A 23666-nucleotide genomic window follows, 5' to 3' on the forward strand; every position below is an offset into this window, starting at 1 on the left:
ACCTAATGTACAACATGAGGACCATAGTTAACGACAGTGGTATTCAGGATTTGAGTAGATTATAGCTGCTGTTGCCCCATGGGCGGCAATGTGTGATTACAGGAGTTGATGGATATGTCATACATATAATTTAAATACACACAATAAAAACTAGTTTAAAAAGGATCTAAGCACAATATTTATTTTAAAAAATAAAGGGAGCTTTTGAAACATTCAAGTAACTGCTTAAAAACAGATTTTAAAAAAACATAACAAAATTTAATAGAAGGAAAGAAAGAGACAGCAAGAAAGAAAAGGCACCATAAAGAAAAACAACCTTGACCCCTCCTCATTAGTCGTCTAAACTGCCTCTGCTCCCTCGCCTTGAAAAGCCACGGGCGTCCGAAGGATAGAGGTCGAAGCCAGAGTGAAGAAAGTTCCTAGGGGAGGCGACTCCCCAGCTGGTGATTTTCAGTTCCAGCTGGTGTCGAGGTCCCAGTTCATCTCTGCCCTTAACCACAGGACAAACGTTTCTGGAGCCTCTCCGAGGAGCAAGAAAGCGAATCGGGGGTAGAGGAGGCGGGCCACACGCTAGGTGGTGGGTGCAGTCCCTCCTCCAGCTCCTCCTCCTCCAGCAGCAGTGCGGGACCCGGGCGCCGGCGCAGGGACCAGGGAAATGAAGCCGCGCTGTGTGCGTAAGATCCAGGAAACGAAACCCGGGGCCGCGGCTGTCGGCGCGAAGGTTACTCCCAGACTCGCTTCCTGCTGACTTTGGAGCAGGTTGCGCAGCAGCTGTGCCCGGCAGTCTGGAGGCGCGGGAGAGGAAGCCACAGCCTGGACCCTGCTCTCTGGACCTCGGCTCGCTCGGGAGCGGAAACAGCGGCAGCCACAGGTGCGCGGGCGGCTTTTTCTGCCGCCTCCCGGGGACGCGGGCGCGGGAACTGCGCGGAGCCTGTTCTGGTCCCAGGGCCGGGGTCAGATGTGGAGGGCAACTTACGGAGAACCGGCGCGACGGCCTGTCGGTAGTGTTTGCTGCTCTGGGGGTGGAGGATGTGGGGTGAAGGTTGGGGCCAGAAAGGCAAGAAGCCTCTGAACGGGACCCTGGAAGTAAAGCAGGTACTCAGCCAGAGGCCCGAGGCCACCCAGCGGCACCCTGGCTCACCCCAGAACCATTCCAATGACCAGGGCTGTCCTGCCTGAAAACACCTCGCGGGGCTCAGCCTCCCCTTAGCTACACTGCTTTACAGGCAGAGAGCAGCCCTGAATCGTGGGCTGAGTCTGGTCTCAGGAACATGTGCCAGCATAGCGGGGCATAGTGGGGCTGTTAGAAGGGACGGTTAATACAGCCTGCAATTGGTCATTTATCAGTAAGTATTCACTGAAGTCTGCCTGGAGCCCACAGCTATGGTAGGCCCTCTACACTACCAGCTTGTAAGACATAGCGGCAGTGTATGGCACAGTTGCTAAGACCATTGGCTCTAGTCAGGCTGCCCGACTTTAAATTCGGCCTCTTACTACTTCACATCTGTGGACTGTCAGCCACTTTCTTCATTTATGTTCTTTCCATTGTCTCCTCTCTGAAATTGTGTAACTATTTAAAAAGCTACAGAGTATTACATGTGTTAGTTCTTTCCATTGTCTCATCTCTGAAACTGTGTAACTATTTTTAAAAAGCTACAGAGTATTACGTGTGTTAATGTAAAGTTTTTATTTTATTTTTATTTTTATTTTTATTTTTGAGACGGAGTTTCGCTCTTGTTACCCAGGCTGGAGTGCAATGGCCCGATCTCGGCTCACCGCAACCTCCGCCTCCTGGGTTCAGGCAGATCTCCTGCCTCAGTCTCCTGAGTAGCTGGGATTACAGGCATGCGCCACCATGCCCAGCTAATTTTTTGTATTTTTAGTAGAGACGGGGTTTCACCATGTTGACCAGGATGGTCTCGATCTCTTGACCTCGTGATCCACCCGCCTCGGCCTCCCAAAGTGCTGGGATTACAGGCTTGAGCCACCGCGCCCGGCTATAAAGTTCTTAGAGCAGTGCCTACAGAAAATACTCAGTGAAAGTTAGCTTTTATTATTTTAAATATTTGACAAAGTCCCTGCTTCTCCAAGCTGCCTCTCTGGTTCCCATGTGGTTTCATTCATGCACTGTTATTCCTGGAAGTCTTGGCATGGCCATTTCCCGGTTCCAGGTACAGGCAGTTCCCAGTTCCAGAACAGAGGCAGTCGTTGTTTCTTTCTGTTTATCACATTGAGATACATGGTTACTACAAGTAACACTTAAAAGTGTTAGGCAGTTTGGGGGCTCCTGTCTTGAGCTTTTCCTAAGAACAAACCTTTCTCTTAATGTCACCCTGTTTACAACAATAGTAGAGCTTTGAACAATGAGAAAAATGCAGGGAAATGAAAAATACAAATAAAGGGAAATGAGTGGATTTCTGCAGTTGGATAGAAAAGTGGCATGTAAAAGAGCTGGTTTACAGATCAAACTGCCTTTAGATCTGCAAAGGAGCTTAGAGTACAGGTGAAGAGACATGAATTGTGTGTGAGCAAACCCTTGTGTATCTCTCCATCCTCATCTCTAAGAATCTTTCCCTCTTCTGCTCTGTAACCTCACTGGTCTTCCTTTCCTTGAATGAGGCAAGTTCTTCCAGCTCAGGAATTCTACCTATGAAGTTCCCTTTATCTATAATGCCCTCCAACACCCCACCCACATACCTCCATAGACTAGTTAATTTGAGATTTCCTTCAGCTCCCAGTCTGACTTTTATTAAACCCCTACCACCGTCGAAGTTAGTGGTAACTTAAAAGCCATAACCCTTTCTTACAGCAACGTTACTGTTATCTACAGCACTTAGAGTATTTTTAATAATATATTTAATTCTTAGTTGTCTGTCTCCCCTAGTGTCGAGATATTGTGCTCTAGTGCCTGGTACAGTGCCTTGCATGCTCTCTGCCTTCAATTAATTCCTTAAAAACCATACAAGCTTTATATTTAGTGAATATCTATATAGGGAGTATTTATATATGTGTATATGTATATGTGTGTATATATATATATATATATATGTGTGTGTGTGTGTGTGTGTGTGTGTGTATCTATATATACAATTCAATAGCACTACCCTGAATAGTGCTAAATTAAAAATCCAAAACAACTTTTAATCAGAACTAATAGTTGCACTCTTCAATTTTCCATATGTTTTTTTTTGTTTGTTTTTTTTTTTTTTGAGACGGAGTTTCGCTCTTGTTACCCAGGCTGGAGTGCAATGGCGCGATCTCGGCTCACTGCAACCTCCGCCTCCTGGGCTCAGGCAATTCTCCTGCCTCAGCCTCCTGAGTAGCTGGGATTACAGGCACGTGCCACCATGCCCAGCTAATTTTTTGTATCTTTAGTAGAGACGGGGTTTCACCATGTTGACCAGGATGGTCTCGATCTCTCGACCTCGTGATCTACCCGCCTCAGCCTCCCAAAGTGCTGGGATTACAGGCTTGAGCCACCGCGCCCGGCTTTCCATATGTTTTTTTAATAAGTGATTAGAAAAAAAAAAATGATGTTGGCCGGGCACAGTGGCTCAAGCCTGTAATCCCGGCACTTTGGGAGGCCAAGGCGGGTGGATCACGAGGTCAAGAGATCGAGACCATCCCGGTCAACATAGTGAAACCCCGTCTCTACTAAAAATACAAAAAATTAGCTGGGCATGGTGGCATGTGCCTGTAATCCCAGCTACTCAGGAGGCTGAGGCAGGAGAATTGCCTGAACCCAGGAGGCGGAGGTTGCGGTGAGCTGAGATCGCGCCATTGCACTCCAGCCTGGGTAACAAGAGCGAAACTCTGCTTCAAAACAAAACAAAACAAAACAAAAAACGATGTCTCCATATATAGTCTGCTGCTGTAACAGAATACCTGGGATTTGGTAATTCATAAATTCATAAAGGACAGAAATGTGTTTCTTACAGTTCTGGAGGCTAGGAAGTCCAACATAATCGTGTGTTGCTTAAAGACAAGAATACATTCTGAGAAATGCATCATGAGGCAATTTTGTGGTGGTGAGAACATCAGAGAGTTTACTTACACAATCCTGGATAGTATAGCTTACTATTTAGGCTGGGGTGGTGGGGTGGCGGGTATTGAGGAGAGTCAGATTGAGAGCTGAAGGAAGTCTCAAATAAACTAGTCTATGGACGTGTGGGTGAGTGGGGTGGTGTAGGGCATTATAGACAAAGGGAACTTTACAGGTAGAAGTCCTGGGCTGGAGGGAACTTGGCTCATTCAAGAAAAGGAATATGACCAGTGAGATTGCGGATAGCCTACTAGACCTTGACTCTGTGGAATAAAGTATTGCTCCTGGCTAGAAACCTGTATGGCATGTTACTGTACTGAATACTGTAGGCAAGTATAATACAATGTTAAGTATTTATGTATCTAAACATATCACAACATAGAAATAGTACAGTAAACATATGGTATATAATCTTATGGGACCCCCATCATATATGTGATCTCTTGTTGTGGTACATGACTGTATCGAGGTGCCAGCATCTTGTGAAGGTCCTCTTGCTGCATCATCCCATGGTAGAAAGTGGAAGGGCAAGACAGCAGGAGAGCACGGAGCTTGATTTCATTACAGGCCTACTCTGGCAATAACTAACCCGCTCCCAAGATAACATTAATCTATTCATGAAGGTAGAGTGTTTATAACCTAATCATAGTTTATCAGGCCACACCTCCCCCCAGCACTGTTGCATTGGAAATTAAGTTTCCAACACATGAACTTTGGTCACCCATTCTAACCATAGCACCTGGCCTAGTTAAAGCTAAGTGGCACAAAAGTAAATTGAACTTCAAGCCTTTTCTGTCTTACATAAGAAAGATACCTTAAGAGAGTCTTTTAATAAATTACACTGAAGGTTGTCAGTTTTTCTTTTTTCAGTGAATCAGAGACATTGGTGCAAAGAATATGAATTATTAATCATCTTAATTCAGCTAGTTAGTGAGCTGTATCACATTAAAATCAGTTTTACTTCTATGGGTTTAGTTTCATCATTTATTAGGAAGAAAGGAAAGAAACAACTCGAATTTGTGAGGGAGCTCTGGGTTGTCCGGAAAGGCTTTTCAGAGAATAAAGCAATCAAATGAGAATGACTGATTTAGTCTTTGTTTCCTTTGTCTCTTTGGTTTACTTCGTAGTTTTGTGGAACACTTGATCACTATCATCTCACTTGGTTTTAGTTGATGTATCATCTACATTTTTATTCAAGGTTTAATATAAAATGCTATAAAAGGCTATCCCAAATTGCTTTTAAGCCTATTTATTTTGTTTGAGCATAAAATACACAAGAGGATCTTTATGGGAAGACTCCTTGTTACAAGGTACTCTGCATTTATAATCAGCCTCGGTCACCTCACTGCATTCCCATATTTTACAGGTATGATGTGCTAGCTACTCAAAGCCTCACCACCTGCTTGCCCCACACATTGTGTAAATGTATGAATTTTTTCTATACTTACATTTTACCAAAACCAGAGTTCAACAGATGAATATTTTTCCTTCCTAGATGTCAATGAAACATTTTGAAATGTATCAAATTTACCTACAAACATTGCCCAAATGACATGGAAATTATTTAATTTGTGACTTACCTGTGTAATGTTCCCCGGCCTACTCAAAATTCCTGCCTTCCCTCTAGTCTAGTATCTTGTTCTCACTTATTGGGAGGAAGTTAGGGACCTAGAATTCTTGTGATTGTTTTCAGAGCAGTAGAATTTAGGTAAAAGAATTCAAAACATATATCCCTATCTTGGGGCTTGAAGAGAATGTGAAACTGGTTATCCTGTGTTTAGAGGGAACAAGCAGGGGAGGTTGTTTTTATGAAATTAACAAGTAAATTTAAATAAATAACCCTTATCTAGTGTGGGTAACCAAATTTTAGTTTTAGGAACTTTCAAAATTAAGTCTGCTTCCCCTTTCAGTTTCAGATTTTACATTAATGCTTTTTGAAAGCAGTAAGATAAAAATGTCGTGACCTCAAGAGATGGGTCAAAAGAGTTTCACTGTAATGTGAATTGTGAAGGCAGAACAGGCAATCCCCTGTGCTCTTTATTCCTCTTCCTGGTAGTAGAGGTTTACAGTTATCAAGAAGTCCAGAGAAACAATGCGGGCTTATGATTTCTGGTAGAAAAATTTTAAAAGAAGTGTACTTATATGCAAATAATATATGATGCCCCGGTTTCCTCCAAAGTCTTATTTAACAGTTAGACAAATCAGATTATATTTGAAGTTCTTTGTTCATCCTGGAGTAATTGTTATTCCAATGGTACAGTATACATCATAACTTTAGTACTTTTTTTTGGTATACCATAAAGATGATTTTCTCTTTCTCTGAAGTATTTATGAAATTAAAAACAAAATAAGTGTGGTAGAAGCCAATATTTATGAGTTATCAGGCTAAATTAATTAATCCATTAATTAATTTATTCAGGGCACAACCAGTTATTCCCCAAACTGAGTGACATACATCTTGGAATAGACTCATTAAGCTTGAGAAACCCCAAGGGATCATGATAACAGCAAAGAGGAATGTAGGCATCCACATAGCGGATGACTTTAGTGACCTGGCACACAGTGCTTTATCTACTCGGCACATGGACAGATACAAGGAACACTTAACATTTTGCACCTGAGCTTGTTACATGCCATTTGCAGTGCTTGAGATATTAGGTAAATGCCAAAATTCTAAAACCTATAGTAAAGCAAATACTCAGATTTTATTCTGCAGTAGTTTTGCCAGTAGGTTCTCATCCTCACTAGTTTATCTTTTAGGATGAAAAATAATGTAATCAAGTAGGAAAAAAGAGCAAATATGAACAAATTGTCATTGTTTTAGAAACAGCTTTTTTCCCTTTCCTGGATTTCTGTGGTTGGTACTCATTTGGCAAGGACTTGAAACTCACTTCCTTTAGACTGTGCAAGTTGTGAAGGCTGTTTTTAATTTGGTTACTATTTGGAATCTTAGCTCATAGTGTATCTTTACAACTTTTTGCCTCACTGGACCCTCATCTCAAAAGGCTTTAGAATGTGTTCACTGTCATGAGCTGACCAACAATGTCTAAATTCCTACTCAGAAACACAGCAAGTGGAATGCAGTTAAGCACAAAGGGCTTAAATGACCAGGTAAGGCTGGGCTGGATGAATAGAGAGGAATATCCCATGAGTATGACTGGGTAGTTTTAGAGTATCCTGTTTCAACTGTTATATTTGACTTGTAAACTTATAGACAGTGTATTAATGCCAGATCTTCTTTTACAGAACTGTTTAAATCATGGACAAACAACGTAAGTAATTTACTTAAATGTTTACTTTCCTCCCTATAATGCTAATCTGTTAGTAATTTGTTATTTGTCATAATGTTTCATTCAGTGTCTGAAAGTATATAATTTGTTTTCTGTTGTTTATACTCCAGAATACAATGTCTAGCTCAGTATTTTGACTATAGAGAAGATGTGCAAAAATATCACTACCACTAGGTTCTTCATTAAAAATAAAAAGCCTTGGCCAGGTGTGGTGGCTCACACCTATAATCCCAGCACTTTGGGAGGCCGAGGCAGGTGAATCACAAGGTCAGGAGTTCAAGACCAGCCTGGCCAACATGGTGAAACCCCATCTCTACTACAAATACAAAAAATTAGCTAAGCATCATGGTGGATGCCTATAATCTCAGCTACTCCTGAGGCTGAGGCAGGAGAATTGCTTGAACTCGGGAGATGAAGGCAGCAGTGAGCCAAGATGGTGCCACTCACTCCAGCCCAGCAACAGTGTGAGACCCTGTCTCAAAAAAAAAAAAAAAAAAAAAAAAAAATACAAACTAAGAAAGCCTTTTGGAGAGCTAAGAAATTTTAGATTTATTGGGAAATATGTTCTATAACATATAGTATATTCAAGCCAGAACAATATTTTCTTTTCTCTGTGTATTTTATATGTATAAAGATTATTTAAGTCATACTAATTAACAGATAATAAGATTTCAGTTCATTGTAATAAACTCTCAGATACATATTTAAACGTATATTTCATCACATACACGTGTGTAGGTTTAAATAAATAATAATCATTATGTTCTGGCTTTTTTTCCTCTCAAGAAAATTCTAAGTAAGATGGATATTTATCAAGCAAGTAATAAAAGACTTTGTCTTATTAAGATATGAAAGTTCTGAAGAGGGACACCACTACATAAGGAAATTGTTCAAAATTCCCACTACCTAGGAAAAATTAAATTCAAAAATTAAATCCTGTTTTTCTGAAATGCTTTTCTTTATTCTCTCTTTTATCTTTGTTGAGGTAACAAAATGATTTATCTTTCACTATAGTGTCAGTTTTTATTAGATATATTAAATAATCTCCAGGACTAGGCCCCTTGCTTTTCCCATGTGAACTTTTAAAACTCAAAGCTTTTTAAATGTAACTTTTTTTTTTTTTTTTTGAGACGGAGTTTCGCTCTTCTTGTTACCCAGGCTGGAGTGCAATGGCGCGATCTCGGCTCACCGCAACCTCCGCCTCCTGGGTTCAGGCAATTCTCCTGCCTCAGCCTCCTGAGTAGCTTGGATTACAGGCATATGCCACCATGCCCAGCTACTTTTTTGTATTTTTAGTAGAGACGGGGTTTCACTATGTTGACCAGGATGGTCTCGATCTCTTGACCTCGTGATCCACCCGCCTCGGCCTCCCAAAGTGCTGGGATTACAGGCTTGAGCCACCGCGCCCGTCTAAATGTAACTTTATGTAGAATTACACTGTTTTATTTGCCACAAGCTTTAAGTTGATTCCACTCAATTTAGAAAAATTTATCTGGTCATGGTCATAGTCACCTTTTAACTCTTCAGTTTTGTATATATAACTGTAGGCATGTATGCATACATTTGCATAAATAGAAATAAAATGTGTATATGTGTATGAATTAATGTGTATATATGTATATATATGTACAGGTAGACATTAAAAACAAAGTATCTTTAAGACAATGTGATAGAATTGTATTTTTTATAAGCTATTTTAATTTGCATTTAATGCAAAAATTAAACCATAATTAACATGCTCTTTGTTCTAGTTGAACACCTCTGCCCCTTCACTTATTCTCCTTGTATAAATTCCCCTTGGAATTTCTGAAATCAGGATCATTGCTTTGGCACCAAATGCCCAGAGATTATGAACTCATGATTTCTTGAATCTGTCTGCTCCTGGATGTGTGTATGTGTGTGTGTTCTATGTTCTAGAATTCAAACAATGTGGCTTATTAAGAGGTATCACAATGTGATGTACCTGTCAACGGTAGATCTTTTTTTTTTTTTTTTTTTTTCCCATTTCTGACTAATTTTATTATTATTATTTTTTTTCCTTTTTTATTTCTTTCTTTTTTTTTTTTCTTTTTTTTTTTTATTGCATTTTAGGTTTTGGGGTACATGTGATGAACATGCAAGATTGTTGCATAGGTACACACATGGCAGTGTGCTTTGCTGCCTTCCGTCCCCTCACCTGTATCTGTCATTTCTCCCTTTACTTCAGACTTGCAAAGTGTTTTCTTGAAATCTATTCTGAGTCTGATGCTATTGTTTCCAACTCAAGTTAGGAGTAGGGACTGCAGGCAAGGCCTTATGAGCTAGAGAACTAGGGAGTGAGGTCAGTCATTTAATGCTGAGAAATAGAAGAGAATGGTTGGGAAAGAATGATGAGGAATTCCAGAGATGTGTGACAACTCAGAAATCACAGGGTATGCTGCAATGTTTGTCCAGGGAAAAAGTCCTCATTTGAGTAAGAGAGGGGTTTCTCTTTTTATGAGATGGAGTCTCTCTTTGTTGCCCAGGCTGGAGTGCAGTGGGAGTGCAGTAGCACAATCTTGGCTCACCACAACCTCCACCTCCTGGATTCAAGTGATTCTCCTGCCTTAGCATCCCAGATAGCAGGGACTACAGGCATGTGCCACCATGCTGGGGGCTAATTTTTGTATTTTTAGTAGAGACAGGGTTTCACTATGTTGGCCAAGCTGGTCCTGAATGAGTAGGAGAGGCTTTTTTTTGCCTGAATTTACACAATCACCATTGACTGCATTCTGCTGAAGTCATTATGAAGCCAATTATGAACGAAAAAGGACAGAGCAGGGGGTGGTGGAGGACACAATCCAATCCTCCTGATAAAACCCTATGATTAACAAGCTGAGTGGTCTTTGAAAGTTCATAATAGACACACATACAAAAAAAAATGTGTTACAGTGGAAGTTTGACCTACATATTCTTCTATAGTGATGCCAGATCTCCATGATTCAAAAACAAAAGATTTTGAATTTACAGTTAGTAATTCATAAGAAAATAGATAAGGAGATAAGTGTAGTGTCTACTACACCTTAAGCTATATGAAAGCAGAGCCATTGTAGCCCCAAAGCCTAATTCAAGGGTGACATAGGAGATGCTCAGTAGATATTTAGAGACTGGCTGGGTAAGTAAGTGAATGAATAGATAGACATGAATTTTAATAATTAGGAGATTAAACCATGTGTGCATATATTAAGGTTACTCAAGCCTTATTAGCACATAACAATGTTGAATATGTTAGTGTAGTGTAATTAAACATTATGGCTTTTCTGGGTCAAAAACAGTTATATTTGGGGAATTTCATATGGCTCAACCTTAGTGGAGTAAGCATAAAATATATCATTAAATAATGAAGTATATTCATTATTTTAAATATTTAAAATAATAATTCTTATAGCAGTGATAAGAGATACCTTTAAAATCATCCATAATTCTGCCATCCTTACATCCCATCAGTTTCCTTTATCTCTTTCCTCATAGTCTATATGTCATTTTAAAGCTGTCTTTATTCTAATACCAACAAAACATGGAACTGAACATTAGTCAGGCATGTTTCAAGAACTAGTAATTCAGCCCCAGTAACTTAGCTGTCTCATTTTATCTAAAAAAAGAATTTATCTTAAACAAATTTGCTAATTGCAAATTGGCTCTGATAACAGGCACAGCTTATGTTAAGTGAAACTTTTACTTTCCCTATTTCAATACAGCATAGGACCACACAAGTGAAAATTATCTAAGTATAATATGTTGTTTCTTTCTAACATGTATTTTATTTAATCAGACATATATAGACCTCTCCTTAAATTGCAGACACACAGATGAATGATTCTCACCCAGAAACAAACATGCCAGTTGGGTATCCGCCTCAGTATCCACCAACAGCATTCCAAGGTAAAGTAGTTGATTAAAGAAGAAAAAGTAAAATTAGTCAATTAATATTCCAGAGAGAGAGAAAATTGTGCATGTGTTTTTATTTTAGTCTTTCTCTTTAAAAAAAATATATTGATGAAACTTTGGTAGTCTCACTGTTCTTGATTATTTTTATTTGCCCATACATTTTCCTTAGAAGTAATTTTTACTTATAGAGGACAGTAAAGGTATAAAGAAAGCTACTAAAAACAGTATTATGTTTACATTTAGCAAATGAAATACAGAATTGTAATCTCAAACTATAAATGTTAAGTTAAATATTTTATTGATTCTCCATCTGTTCTGAAAATTATGATCATTTAATTACATTTAGGAAATTTATTCCTGATAAATTGAGTCATGTAGTAGCTTGGAAAATGTTCAGTGAGAGTCATATCAAAATAGTAAGACTGCTTAAAAGGTTTTAAAAGAAATTCAGTTACCTGGGAATAATTATCATTTTAATTTTATAATATATATGAAAGCTTTATTTTTGTATATATGCTGATTCATCCTTGTATTTCTAAGAAAAGTAATTGTATCATTTCATTACATACATAATTGAGTATATTTTTTTCTTTTTAACCAATACTTGAAAGAATTCAGAGATTTTCATTTAGGCAAATGCAGTTATCAAAACTACTAGAACTTTAAAAAGAGCAAAGTCGATGGCAGGGCCAGATTTATAAGTAAGCAGGCTACCCACATCTTGAAAGAGCATCTTGGGAATTTAGGATCAAAGGGAATGTGGTTTGGATGGAAGGGTGTACCCATTGTGTTTTCTTCTCTGAGTAAACAAATGTGCTTAGGAGCTGAATGTCATGTTTAACTGCGTAGCAAGAAACCTTCCTTTGGGTCCCAGATTTCATCCAGATGTTTGCAGCTAAAAGAATATGTGCTAGATAAGCTCAAAGACTCTTAAGGTGGTGGCTCACAACCATGGCTGTGCTGAAGTTTCACCCAGAAGCACTTAAAAATACTAGTGGCAGGGTACTGTTCCAGAAAAATTAAATCAGAACTTCTGGTGGTGGGACTCAAGGAATGGTAATTTTTTAACTCCCCAAGTGATTCTAATGTGAAGCCAGGATTGAGAACCTCTGCTATAAATTCTTATAGTGCTGGTGTTTGGAAAATCATTAGCAAGTCTATAATATTCATCCAAGGCACTTAAGAGAATGGTGTAATCCACCCAATCGCTAATTAAAAGTAGATATACATAAATAATATAGTTGGGATATAATCAGACCTAAGAGTTTGCATATATATATATATAGAGAGAGCCATACAGCTTGATTTTGTTTCTCAAGTCCAAGATATAGCACAGGTCTTAAGATAACAATGATGCTAACAGTAGGATAATTTAAAATTGAGAGCTTACTGTGCTTTAGTCATTGTTTTAAATGTGACGTTAATAGGGATTAATACATTTAATTCTCAGAATACTCTAATGAGATAGATACTGTTAATTATCCCCATTATATATGTGGGAAAGCTAAGGCATAGGGAATTTTTTTTTTTTTTTTTTTTTTGAGACAGTCTTGCTGTGTTGCCCAGGCTGGAGTGCAATGGTGGGATCTCGGCTCACTGCAACCTCTACTTCCCAGGTTCAAGCAATTCTCCTGCCTCAGCCTCTCAAGTAGCTGGGATTACAGGCATGTGCCACCATGCCTGGCTAATTTTTGTATTTTTTTAGTAGAAACGGGTTTCCCTGCATTGGCCAGGCTGATTTTGACCTTGCGATTCAACCACCTTGGCCTCCCAAAGTGCTGAGATTGCAGGAGTGAGCCACCAAGCCCTGTGCTGCCTGCTTTTTAAAAATAAAAATTTGTATAGGTAAATGTGCTGGTAAACCAGTTCTGCCTTCTGTATAATAGTTATGTGGTAGTCTTAAACAAGCTGCAGTACCCTGAAGCCTCAGTGTTCTTATCTATAAATGAAGGTGTTATTTTCAATTTTGGTTGCTCTGTAGAGTAAATGAAAGTATATGTAAAACACTGAGAACAATGCTTGCAAATAATAAATGACAATTATTTTCTAACATATTTTAAAATATTTTTAAAATCAATTAGTCTTTACATAAATTATACTAGACTCAAATTTAAGGAAATTCTTTGCACTTAATTCACTGATTTAAGGAGTAATCAATTATATTTTCAGAGTCTGGGAAAAATGATGATGGTGTTATAAATGTAAGAAATTAAATCATATCCCCCTACCCACTGCCAACCAAAAGAAAAAAAGAAATTAAATCACATCTCCACATCCCCACTGGTCCGCCTATGGTCTGGTTTCTGCGCTGATGCTGATGTAGTGATCTTTAAAAACGTGAATCTGCTCATATTACAGAGACTGTTTAGCTCCCATTTTATTAGTATCCTATTACTTTTAGGATAAAGGCTAACACTAGACCCAAGATGGCCTTTTTCCTGATCTCTCTTTAACTTCCTCTGTAGCCTGGCTCACTGCTGCTCAGCTAGACTGGCTATTTTTCAGATTTTTAAAGGCCTGTGTTTGTTACTGTCCCAGAACTCTATTCTGAAATGTTCTTTCTGTGACCCTGGCCTCCTGAACTCCTATGCATCCTTCAGATTTCAGCATAAAGGTGACCCCTCAGGGCAGCTGTTCTACTCCTTCCCCTTTTCTCTTCCCATCTCAGTAATGACCTTTGGCATCTGTAGCAATACAACTGTGGTCTCTTACTTGAAAGCATTTGTCTCAGATTCTAATTAATGAATTAATTACACTGGTCATTATAGCTCCCTAGAATAAATGGGGATGTAAAGTTGTCTCTCCCATTAAATAATGATGGGCAGGGATTGCATCTCTGTTTTCCATTGTAAATTCCAATGCTTTTGTACTCCTGAAAATTTTGTAAGATATAAGTTAAGACCGTGGAACTCATTCTTCTGCTTAAAATCCTCCAGTACAAGCCAATCATAACTGGAACAAAAGCCAGACTCCTTACTGAGGGCCTCCTTAGATGAACAGCTTCCTATTACTTTGCTGACAGCCATTCCTAGTTGTCTTCTTTCTTATGACATTCTTCTCTTTTACAAGCATGTCAAATTCATTACAAAGTCAGAGGTATTCTATTTGCCTTTCTTTCCTCCTGAAGCATTTCTCACTAGATCTTCGTATAAAGCTTTTCTTTCCTCATCTTTCAGATCTTGATGTAAATTATATTTACCTAAAGTAACTGCCTCATGCCCTGCCCTCCTCCACATACATTCTCACCATCACATCCATATGAAAATATTTTTGTTTTAAATGTCTTTTCTTTCTCCCAGAGGTTGACTGTGAGCTGTTTGACAGCAGGATACCTCCTTGAGAGTTGTCTCCTCATATTCTTCAATACAGCCAATCACATTATGGATCATTTGTAAATATTCATTCATCATAGAAGGAATAAATTATAAAAGCTATATTTACAATGTGTTGTGATGTTTAATCTGTTTTTCTAAGCCTTATTTTTTAAAGGCAAATGAATTTTATCATAAATGTTTCATTTAAAAGAATTTATAAATTTCCTATTCTAAGTATTACATTTTGCATAGGCTTTAACGTTACAATATTGAGTTAAACACAGTCCTTTGAAATTATATTCTACTACTATAAAATTGCTACTCTGTGGACCATACAAATAAGAATACATAAAGCTTCATTGTGATCACATATTCACAGAGAATATATAGTGCACTTACACTTATTAAATTTCTGCCTCTTACAGTTTTTTGCTGTCCTTTTTTCTCAAATTATATTTTCCAAAGACCAAAGAATGTTAAATTGTGAAATTTAAATTTCTAACCTAAATATTATAATGAAATTTTATTTTAATGAGGAAGGCTTAGGAAAGCAATACACTGTGGATTAAAACATAAGGCAAAGGGTTAACCCAAGCAGGTATCTGGAATGTCCTAAAAAAAATGGCATGCTTTCACCTTCACATCTCAACAGTAGCACTGTAGTATTTGGGGATAGACAATTCTTCATTTTTAGGGAGCTGTTCTGGCCCTTTTAAGATGTGTAGCCACAGCCCTGGCCTCTACCCACCAGATGCCGTATTATCTTCCTCTCCAGTTGTGACCCCCAAAAAAGTCTGCAGATCTTGTCAAATATCCCTGGAAGAGGGGGGCAAAACTACCCCACAGTTTGATACATATGTAAGTCATTTGCTAGAATTTCAGAATTATCATTTTTCATAGGATACTTTGGCCCTAGGAATGCTGACTCAAAGCCATTATTTTGGGCCATCTACCTAATGCCATGTCTCTTTCTCTTGAAGGCTTGCCGAAATCTTTATGTAGGTGACTCTAGATCATGGTTATTTACTTTGATTTTTCTCAGATATTAAAGCTTATTTTCCATCTGAGTCTTGAATGGTAAGGATAAGGCTATTTACAGCTTACTAACCCAAAATAGAAGTGGTTGTGCAACCACAGATATTTCATTGAAAATTCTCAGAAAGATAAAAGCATATCTTGAACATCACAGATACAGATTTCTATGCTGAAATGTCAACACATAGGTAGATGGGTTAACCCTAAAATGCTTGATGATTCCATTTTTGGTGCAATTATATGTCATTTCACTTTTTTGTATTTCAGGACCTCCAGGATATGCTGGCTACCCTGGGCCCCAGGTCGGCTACCCACCCCCACCAGCTGGCTATCCAGGTCCTGGGCCAGCTGGCTTTCCTGTTCCAAATCAGCCAGTATATAATCAGCCAGGTGGAGCTGCAGGGGTACCATGGATGCCAGCACCACCAACTCCATTAAACTGCCCACCTGGATTAGAATATTTAAGTCAGGTAATTTGAAGGACACAACATACTCATAAAAAAACAGAACTGTGCTTCCAGCTTGATTAACCAGATTAACAAATGAATAATTCACCAAAGTCTGAAATGGCAAAACTACATTTTCTGCTAACAGTTTACTCTAATTCTTTTAGGTCAGGTTCAGTTTTAAAGCAAATACAAATGCCTTAGAAAATAGTATTTCTGTGATCTTAAATACAATCTGTGATAATAGCCAATAGCAAACATTTAGTTAGTACTGTTTTCCTGTTTTTGTCGAATACATTATCCACGTATTAACTCATTTAATTCTTACAGAAAATCTGTGATATATAATGCTACAGTTAGTTCCATTTTTCAAGAGAGGAAACTGAGGTCCAGAGAATTTATATCACTCACTCTGGGGTGAGAATCTAAAGAGCTGAGAATGGTTTTTCAATCCAGAAACTTTGGTACTGGGCATGGTGCTCTTTAATCTCAATACTGAATAATTGCTTTATAATTTGAAAAAAAATTTAAATAAAGTTTATTGTTGAGTTTCAATAAGTGTCACCAAACAAGGGGTTAATATTTTATGTGCAATATGACTCACCTTTTTATTGTAACTAATAAAACTACATTTTCATGATGCTGCTTTTATTTTTTGGAAGATCCAATTTTATAAATGCCATTAATAAAGGAGTAAAAAGTCCTGGATTTTGTTTCACTAAATTATAATTAGTCTCAGCAATAAGAGGTTTAACATTTATGTGGTGTTAGAAATCAAGTAGGTCAAACAGAAACAAGAAACTCTGTGTATTCAGTCTATACACATTTAAACAAATATTCTTGTGATATTCAATCAGTTTTCATTTCATGAATCATTTCTTGCACTGTGTTTAGTAACTTAATTTCCCACAATGCGCTTAAGTGGCACAATCATAGGAATTTTTGGTCATTATTATATTATGCAAGAAATATATAGAAATAGGTATTTTAAAAATCAGGGTCTCATAAAATGCATAAACAATGTTATCACATATGACAAAGGTTGATATTAAGTATGCTTAATACAAATTTGAAACATGTAGAAAACCTCTTTGATGGCTAAAAAAGTTATCAATATTTCTTGAGCCTCTTCCAGAAGGAAGATTGTTATCTACTTTTAAAATTATTTGACACGTAATACTTGTACATATTTATGGAGTACAATGTGGCACTTTAATGCACTGTATGTAATGATAAAATAAGGGTAATTAGCATATCTATCACTTCCAACATTTTATCATTTCTTAGTGTTGAGAACATTCCAAATCCTCTCTTATAGCTATTTGAAAATATACAATAAATTATTGCTAATGATAGGCAGCCTACATAGCTATAGAAGGCTAGAATTTATTTCTCCTATCTAGCCATAATTTTGTATTCATTAATCAACTTCTCTTTATACCTCTCCTCCCTACCCTTCACAGTTTCTAGTAACCACTGTTCTACTCTCTACTTCTATGAGATGAATTTTTTTAAGCTTCCATGTATGAGTGAGAACATTCAGTATTTTTTTTTTCTGGTAGTACCTGGCTTATTTCACTTAATGTAATGTCCCTCAGGCTCACCATGTTGCTGCCAATGACAGGATTTCATTCATTTTTATGGCTGACTTTTATTCCATTGTGTGTGTTAAGAATGCATTTTTCAGCTGGTCACGCCTGTAATCTCAGCACTTTGGGAGGTTGAGGTGGATGGATCACGAGGTCAGGTATTCGAGACCAGCCTGCCAACACAGTGAAACCCCATCTCTAACAAAATTAGAAAAAAGTGGCAAGCGCCTGTAGTCCCAGCTACTCGGGAGGCTGAGGCAGAGAATCACTTGAACCTGGGAAGCAGAGGTTGCAGTGAGTAGAGATCGTGCCACTTCACTCCAGCCTGGGTGACAGAGTGAGACTGCATATCAAAAAAAAAAAAAAAAAAGGAATTTTTCTTTATTCATTTATCTATTGATGAACACTTAGGTTGATTCTACATGTTGACTACTAGTGCTGCAATAAGCATGACAGTGCAGATACCTCTTTGACATATAGATTTCCTTTCCTTTGAAATTTTTGTTTTGAAAATTTTGGAAAAATTTGAAAAAAATACTGTTTTGAAAAAAATACTGTTTTGAAAAAAATAGTAGTGGGATTGCTGAATAATTTGGTAGTTGTAATTTTAGTTTTTGAGGAAGCACTACATAATGGCTGTCCTAATTTACTTTCTCACCAAATTTCCCCTTCTCCACATTTTCACCATTATTTGTTAGTTTTTGTCTTTTTGATAACAGCCATTCTTAAGTGGGCAACAATATCGTATCTCATTGGGGTTTGGATTTGCATTTCCCTGGTGATTAGTGATGTTGAGCATTTTTTTTCATAAAAGTACCGAGCATTTGTATCAATTTTCTAGTTTTTAAAGTTACTCCAGTGTAAATCAATTTTATTTGATCTAAATTTTCACACATTGTGAACACAATATTTTATTAATTAAAAATATTAACTTGTTTTACACTAAAAATGTAAGCTATTAAATATTGATAATTGATTACATGTACTTTAAAAATATAAATACATGAATTTTAATTTGGTTGGCTTAAAAAAACCTTCATTTGACATATACTTATCACTTTTTTTTTTCCTGTAATAGATAGATCAGATACTGATTCATCAACAAATTGAACTTCTGGAAGGTAGGTGTTCATTGTATTAATCCTGTTTCTAAAATGAATAGAAGTTTATGCAGCTAAAGAAACATCAAATTCCACAAATATAACACTCTCACTTATATGGGACAGTTAAACTGGTTATTTACTATGACAAAATAATAAACATCAGCAATTCATTTCTAAAATTTAGGAATCGAAAGGTAAAATGCCATTATGCTGGACACTTTCCTCGGGATATTGACACTAATTTAGAAGGAAAATAGTCAAAACCTTTATTTTGCTCCTCTTTTCATACATCACTTTTTATCTGGCTTCTACTGCTTAAACTGTTTTCTCTGTAATTGTGATCAAGTTCAGAATGGCACAGAGTCATATTCCAAAGTAAGTTATCTTTTTTGTTTGGATGAGAAAGTTTTGGCAAATTATCACTTGTTCCCACAGTTTCTCTTGGAAGTTAAGATGGGCCCTAGAAAATCTTTGTATACTAGGTTGGATGCAGGGCACTGTGGCGTTGCGTTGGAGGATGCTGACCAACTAGCCTGCAGGCTTGGCTTCATAGAAGAGCACTCCCAATCATGCTGAATGGACTCACATTTCCTTGGGTCCAGGACTCCTTAGGTGCAAGAATAAACTTAGGAAGCCAATTAATGTTTACAATGTCTGCCAGGGGAAGAAGACTCCGGGTAGATTTATGAACCATAGTGTTTTCCTTCTAGATAAAAAAGGTTTAATAAAAACTCTACCAGTTTTTAGGAGTATGTCTGTTAAATTCATTTTCACCTGTCTCCAAGTTTCTTTCTACTGGTAAAAATTAGAACATGAATTGTACAAGCAGAATAATGGATTTGGCTAAAATATACAGTTGTCATCTGTTAAATTTATGTTATTTATAATGCACATTATTAGATAATGATAATTTACCTGATTTTTTTTTTTTATCTAAACAAAGCTCTCTCTGGAAGAGAGCTTTGTATTCTGAGTTTTTTAATGTTTCATGGTATATATTATTAAGGCTATAAAAATCCAAACAGATGTATAACCAAACATTACACAGCCCAGTATTTATCTTTTTTTGTAGATTTATAAGCTTTATAAATATTTGTTAACTATGTGTTAATTATGAAATATAAAGTTCCAAATCTACTAGTTTCTAATTTTGCATTTTTCAAAAAAGACATGTCTCTAGTTTTTCTTTTTCTCCAAAATTGAAAGTCTATGTTATTTTTTCATATTATGAGTGACATAAAAAAGATGAAAATTACTCAGATTTTTAGCATCTGAGCATAAAATAGGCATTTACTTTTTTCTCAATTCAAAACACAGAAGATAATAGAGACATAATCAGAATTTGTTTATCTGTTTACACTTTTAAGTAAATGAAAAAAATTTAAAGTTTATATAAGCCAATGTTGTTTTACAAATAAGTTGGAGATTTTTGAGATTAAGCTACTTAATGAAACAATTAATTAGATAATAAATGCCCTCTCAAAATGAGTTTAATTTTTTTCTCACCAAACATTTGACTATTTCAGATGTTGAAATCAGGGGTGGTTCTTGTAAGTGCAGACTACAGGGCCTGTCTGTGTCCCACCAAGGACACCTAAAGGAGTTCATGGCGATAAGACTTGTGAAGGCCATCTTTATCCCACTAAAAGTCTTTCCACTTAGGCATTATACAGCGACTTTGCCTCCATATATTTCTTTTTTTTTTTTGAGACGGAGTTTCGCTCTTGTTACCCAGGCTGGAGTGCAATGGCGCGATCTCAGCTCACTGCAACCTCCGCCCCCTGGGTTCAGGCAATTCTCCTGCCTCAGCCTCCTGAGTAGCTGGGATTACAGGCACGTGCCACCATGCCCAGCTAATTTTTTGTATTTTTAGTAGAGACGGGGTTTCACTATGTTGACCAGGATGGTCTCAATCTCTTGACCTCGTGATCCACCCGCCTCGGCCTCCCAAAGTGCTGGGATTACAGGCTTGAGCCACCGCGCCCGGCCCATATATTTCTTTTAATCACTTGTCATTTTATTCAGGCTTCTGACATCTATGAACCCAGTTACTGAGGGCTATGTACAAGTGGGACAGTTATTGCTACTTTCTGACTTTCAATAGGGAGAGGTTTCCAATGTATGGTTTAACATAGAAAGCCCTTGATAAAAAAGCATGTGGGTGTCAGCATATTGAGTCATCTGTTTCCCTTATGAAAAGATTAGCCCATCTAAGTGCCGAGCTCACGTAGGATGCCCATGGTCTAGATATTCTGTGAGTGGAAGTCTTGGTTGCCAAACACCTTTTGTCAAATACCCACCTCCCACTTCTGAACAGCTACTGCTAAGCTGATAAAATGCCCTGGGTTCAGTGTGACATTCTAATTCACTTTCATTTTCACTCCATCAGTTTTTATGCATGTGTGTTGCCTTCTTTCAAAAACATTGCCAAAAAAAAAAAATAATAAGACATAAGTATGGTTTACAAGATGGTCTCAAGCCAATTGACTTAATATAAAATTTCACAGTGCATAAACAGCAATCCTCTTATATTCCCCTCCACATTACACAGAAACGACCCTGCATTAGTGACATTTTATCAATACACCGAGCACCACTGTGACTACCCGCAGCATTTTCCCAACCCTCAGCAGCAAAGTCTCTCTTTGTTTGTACAATTAGGATGATATAACTTATAAGGGCCTAATTTCTCTGTATATTAATAATCTCTCCTCCTTTTCTTTTGCCATTTTTCTCTGCCTGGATCACCTCTAAACATCATTTCTTCTCCTTCTCCTTATGCCACTTGGAGTATCATCTAAAACTGCTATAGCTAGATGTTATAACACCTCAGGATAAATTCAGTATCTTTAACATAGAGGTGATTATGACTTTGTCTTTTATGTTTTTAGTTTTAATAGGTTTTGAAACTAACAACAAATATGAAATTAAGAACAGCTTTGGACAGAGGGTTTACTTTGCAGCGGAAGATACTGATTGCTGTACCCGAAATTGCTGTGGGCCATCTAGGCCTTTTACCTTGAGGATTATTGATAATATGGGTCGAGAAGTCATGACTCTGGAGAGACCACTAAGATGCAGCAGCTGTTGTTGTCCCTGCTGCCTTCAGGAGGTCTGTGAGCAATTACCAGGGTACTTTGTAAAATAATTCAGCAAGAATTTTTATCGTTTCATTGAACCTAGGCATTATGATTATTATTACATTTACACATATTGTTTTGCCTTTGTAGATAGAAATCCAAGCTCCTCCTGGTGTACCAGTAGGTTATGTTACTCAGACCTGGCACCCATGTCTACCAAAGTTTACAATTCAAAATGAGAAAAGAGAGGATGTACTAAAACTAAGTGGTCCATGTGTTGTGTGCAGCTGTTGTGGAGATGTTGATTTTGAGGTAAGAGATGTCATAATGTTTATAGGATTTGTTTTCCTAATATGAGAAGAATGTAATTTTGCAGGATGCTATAAATGCATTAAATAAGTATTGTGTGCCAATGTCTCAATAGCAAGGGAATGTTCTAATATATTTAACTTTGGTTAGCATGGTAGTTATCACTCTAATTAAAGGTCAGTGTTGGTCATGATAAACGGAAAAAGAAGCAGACCTGTCTAGTCAAATAAAAATAAGCAAATCATCTATCAGTTAAACATGGTGGTTTCTGTGTGATGACATTGTATATTATCTGTTTTAAACAAAATGTTAACCTTGTCATCAATTCTGATTGCCAAAGCATATGGATTCTTCTTTAATCTGAAATATTAGCTGCCAGTGCTCAAAGCCATGTTCAGAAGATCTGACATCTTTGAATTCCTACAAGAAGTCCAATTATGCAAAGACAGTTTTGAGAAAATTAGTATAATATGTACTACCCAATTATGCTTCTCTGTGGTCTCTTCTTTTCCCTATATTAAATTGGGTCACCAGAAGCTGCAACATATTAAAATTTGTATTTATTCCACAACAGATGGTCTAAACTTATAATCTAATTTTTTCATTGAAAATGTTTAAAAATCAGAAGGTTTTATAACTTAATCTTGATTTCTTGTTTCTCTTGGAAATTGGGTTAACTGTGCCTACCTTTTCACAAAAAGGACAAAAATCTACTAAAGATGTGTAAGGCTGCCCCTTGTAATAATGACACAGGAACTCTACCACTGTCTCCCCACTTACTGAGGTTTTTCGATAGCCAGTGTCATTCATTTACATGATCTGCCTGCCTTCTTTAATCATATGATATTTGATTCCTCCATCAGACCTTAGCAATATAAAGATAAATCCTTTCCCTCATTAACTTCATAGTCTAATGACAGAGATTCAAAGTTTTAAGAAAACACATGTGATGTAGAAATTTTAAAAAGGCTCTTATAAAAGGATTTATAAAGTGAGTATATGTATATGTGTGCATAATATGCATGTATAAAAATTTTATATAGGGGTATATATAATAGAAGTTCTTCATGTAGGGGATGGAATCTCTATCCTACATCCAGAGAAGTGAAAAGTAATTGCTCATTCAAGGAACAATGTTAAAAGAAGTTTAGCTATCATATATTTTATTTTTAGTAAATAAATGAAAACACTGGAAAAGCATTGTGTAATTCTTATATTTGATGCTAAAGAATTTATGTTTCATCTAGCAACCTTTCTTGATGGATACCTTAAAGCACCCATTCCATATAATAAATTAACTTTTATTCCGTTTATCTAGAATGATGATACCAAGGTACTCTTATGGAAAGAATTGAGAACTGTCACTTGAAGAATTTTCCGTAGGGTTGACAGTGGAAATTCTGACACCTCAAAGCAGAAATTATTAGTATGAGAGATGACTAAGGAGCATGAAACCCACCAGGGTGTCACTGGGCATGGAAACTTGAAGTAATAAAAGAGATAAAAGCCTGTTCCACAGCCAGGGCAGGAGTCTAAAAAAGGGAACTTTTTT

The 23666-nt window shown here is 37.2% G+C and overlaps 1 protein-coding gene across 3 annotated transcripts in view; it reads left to right on the top strand.

Moving 5' to 3' along the window:
• The first annotated feature begins 596 nt into the window (after positions 1-596).
• LOC101040366 (phospholipid scramblase 1) overlaps positions 597-23666 on the top strand; it is a 28276-nt gene continuing 5206 nt past the window's right edge. Inside the window, exons 1-7 of one of the 3 annotated variants that reach the window (XM_074405907.1) lie at positions 597-871; positions 7289-7314; positions 11133-11232; positions 15855-16057; positions 18701-18743; positions 21617-21837; positions 21956-22117. In XM_074405907.1, the coding sequence (XP_074262008.1) occupies positions 11160-11232; positions 15855-16057; positions 18701-18743; positions 21617-21837; positions 21956-22117 (702 nt within the window). In that variant the 5' untranslated portion in view covers positions 597-871; positions 7289-7314; positions 11133-11159. The remainder of the gene's footprint in view (positions 872-7288; positions 7315-11132; positions 11233-15854; positions 16058-18700; positions 18744-21616; positions 21838-21955; positions 22118-23666) is intronic. The other 2 variants (XM_003930934.4, XM_074405908.1) reach the window with 2 other exon arrangements.

Source organism: Saimiri boliviensis, chromosome 9 (genome assembly GCF_048565385.1).
Source record: "Saimiri boliviensis isolate mSaiBol1 chromosome 9, mSaiBol1.pri, whole genome shotgun sequence".
NCBI lineage: Eukaryota > Metazoa > Chordata > Mammalia > Primates > Cebidae > Saimiri > Saimiri boliviensis.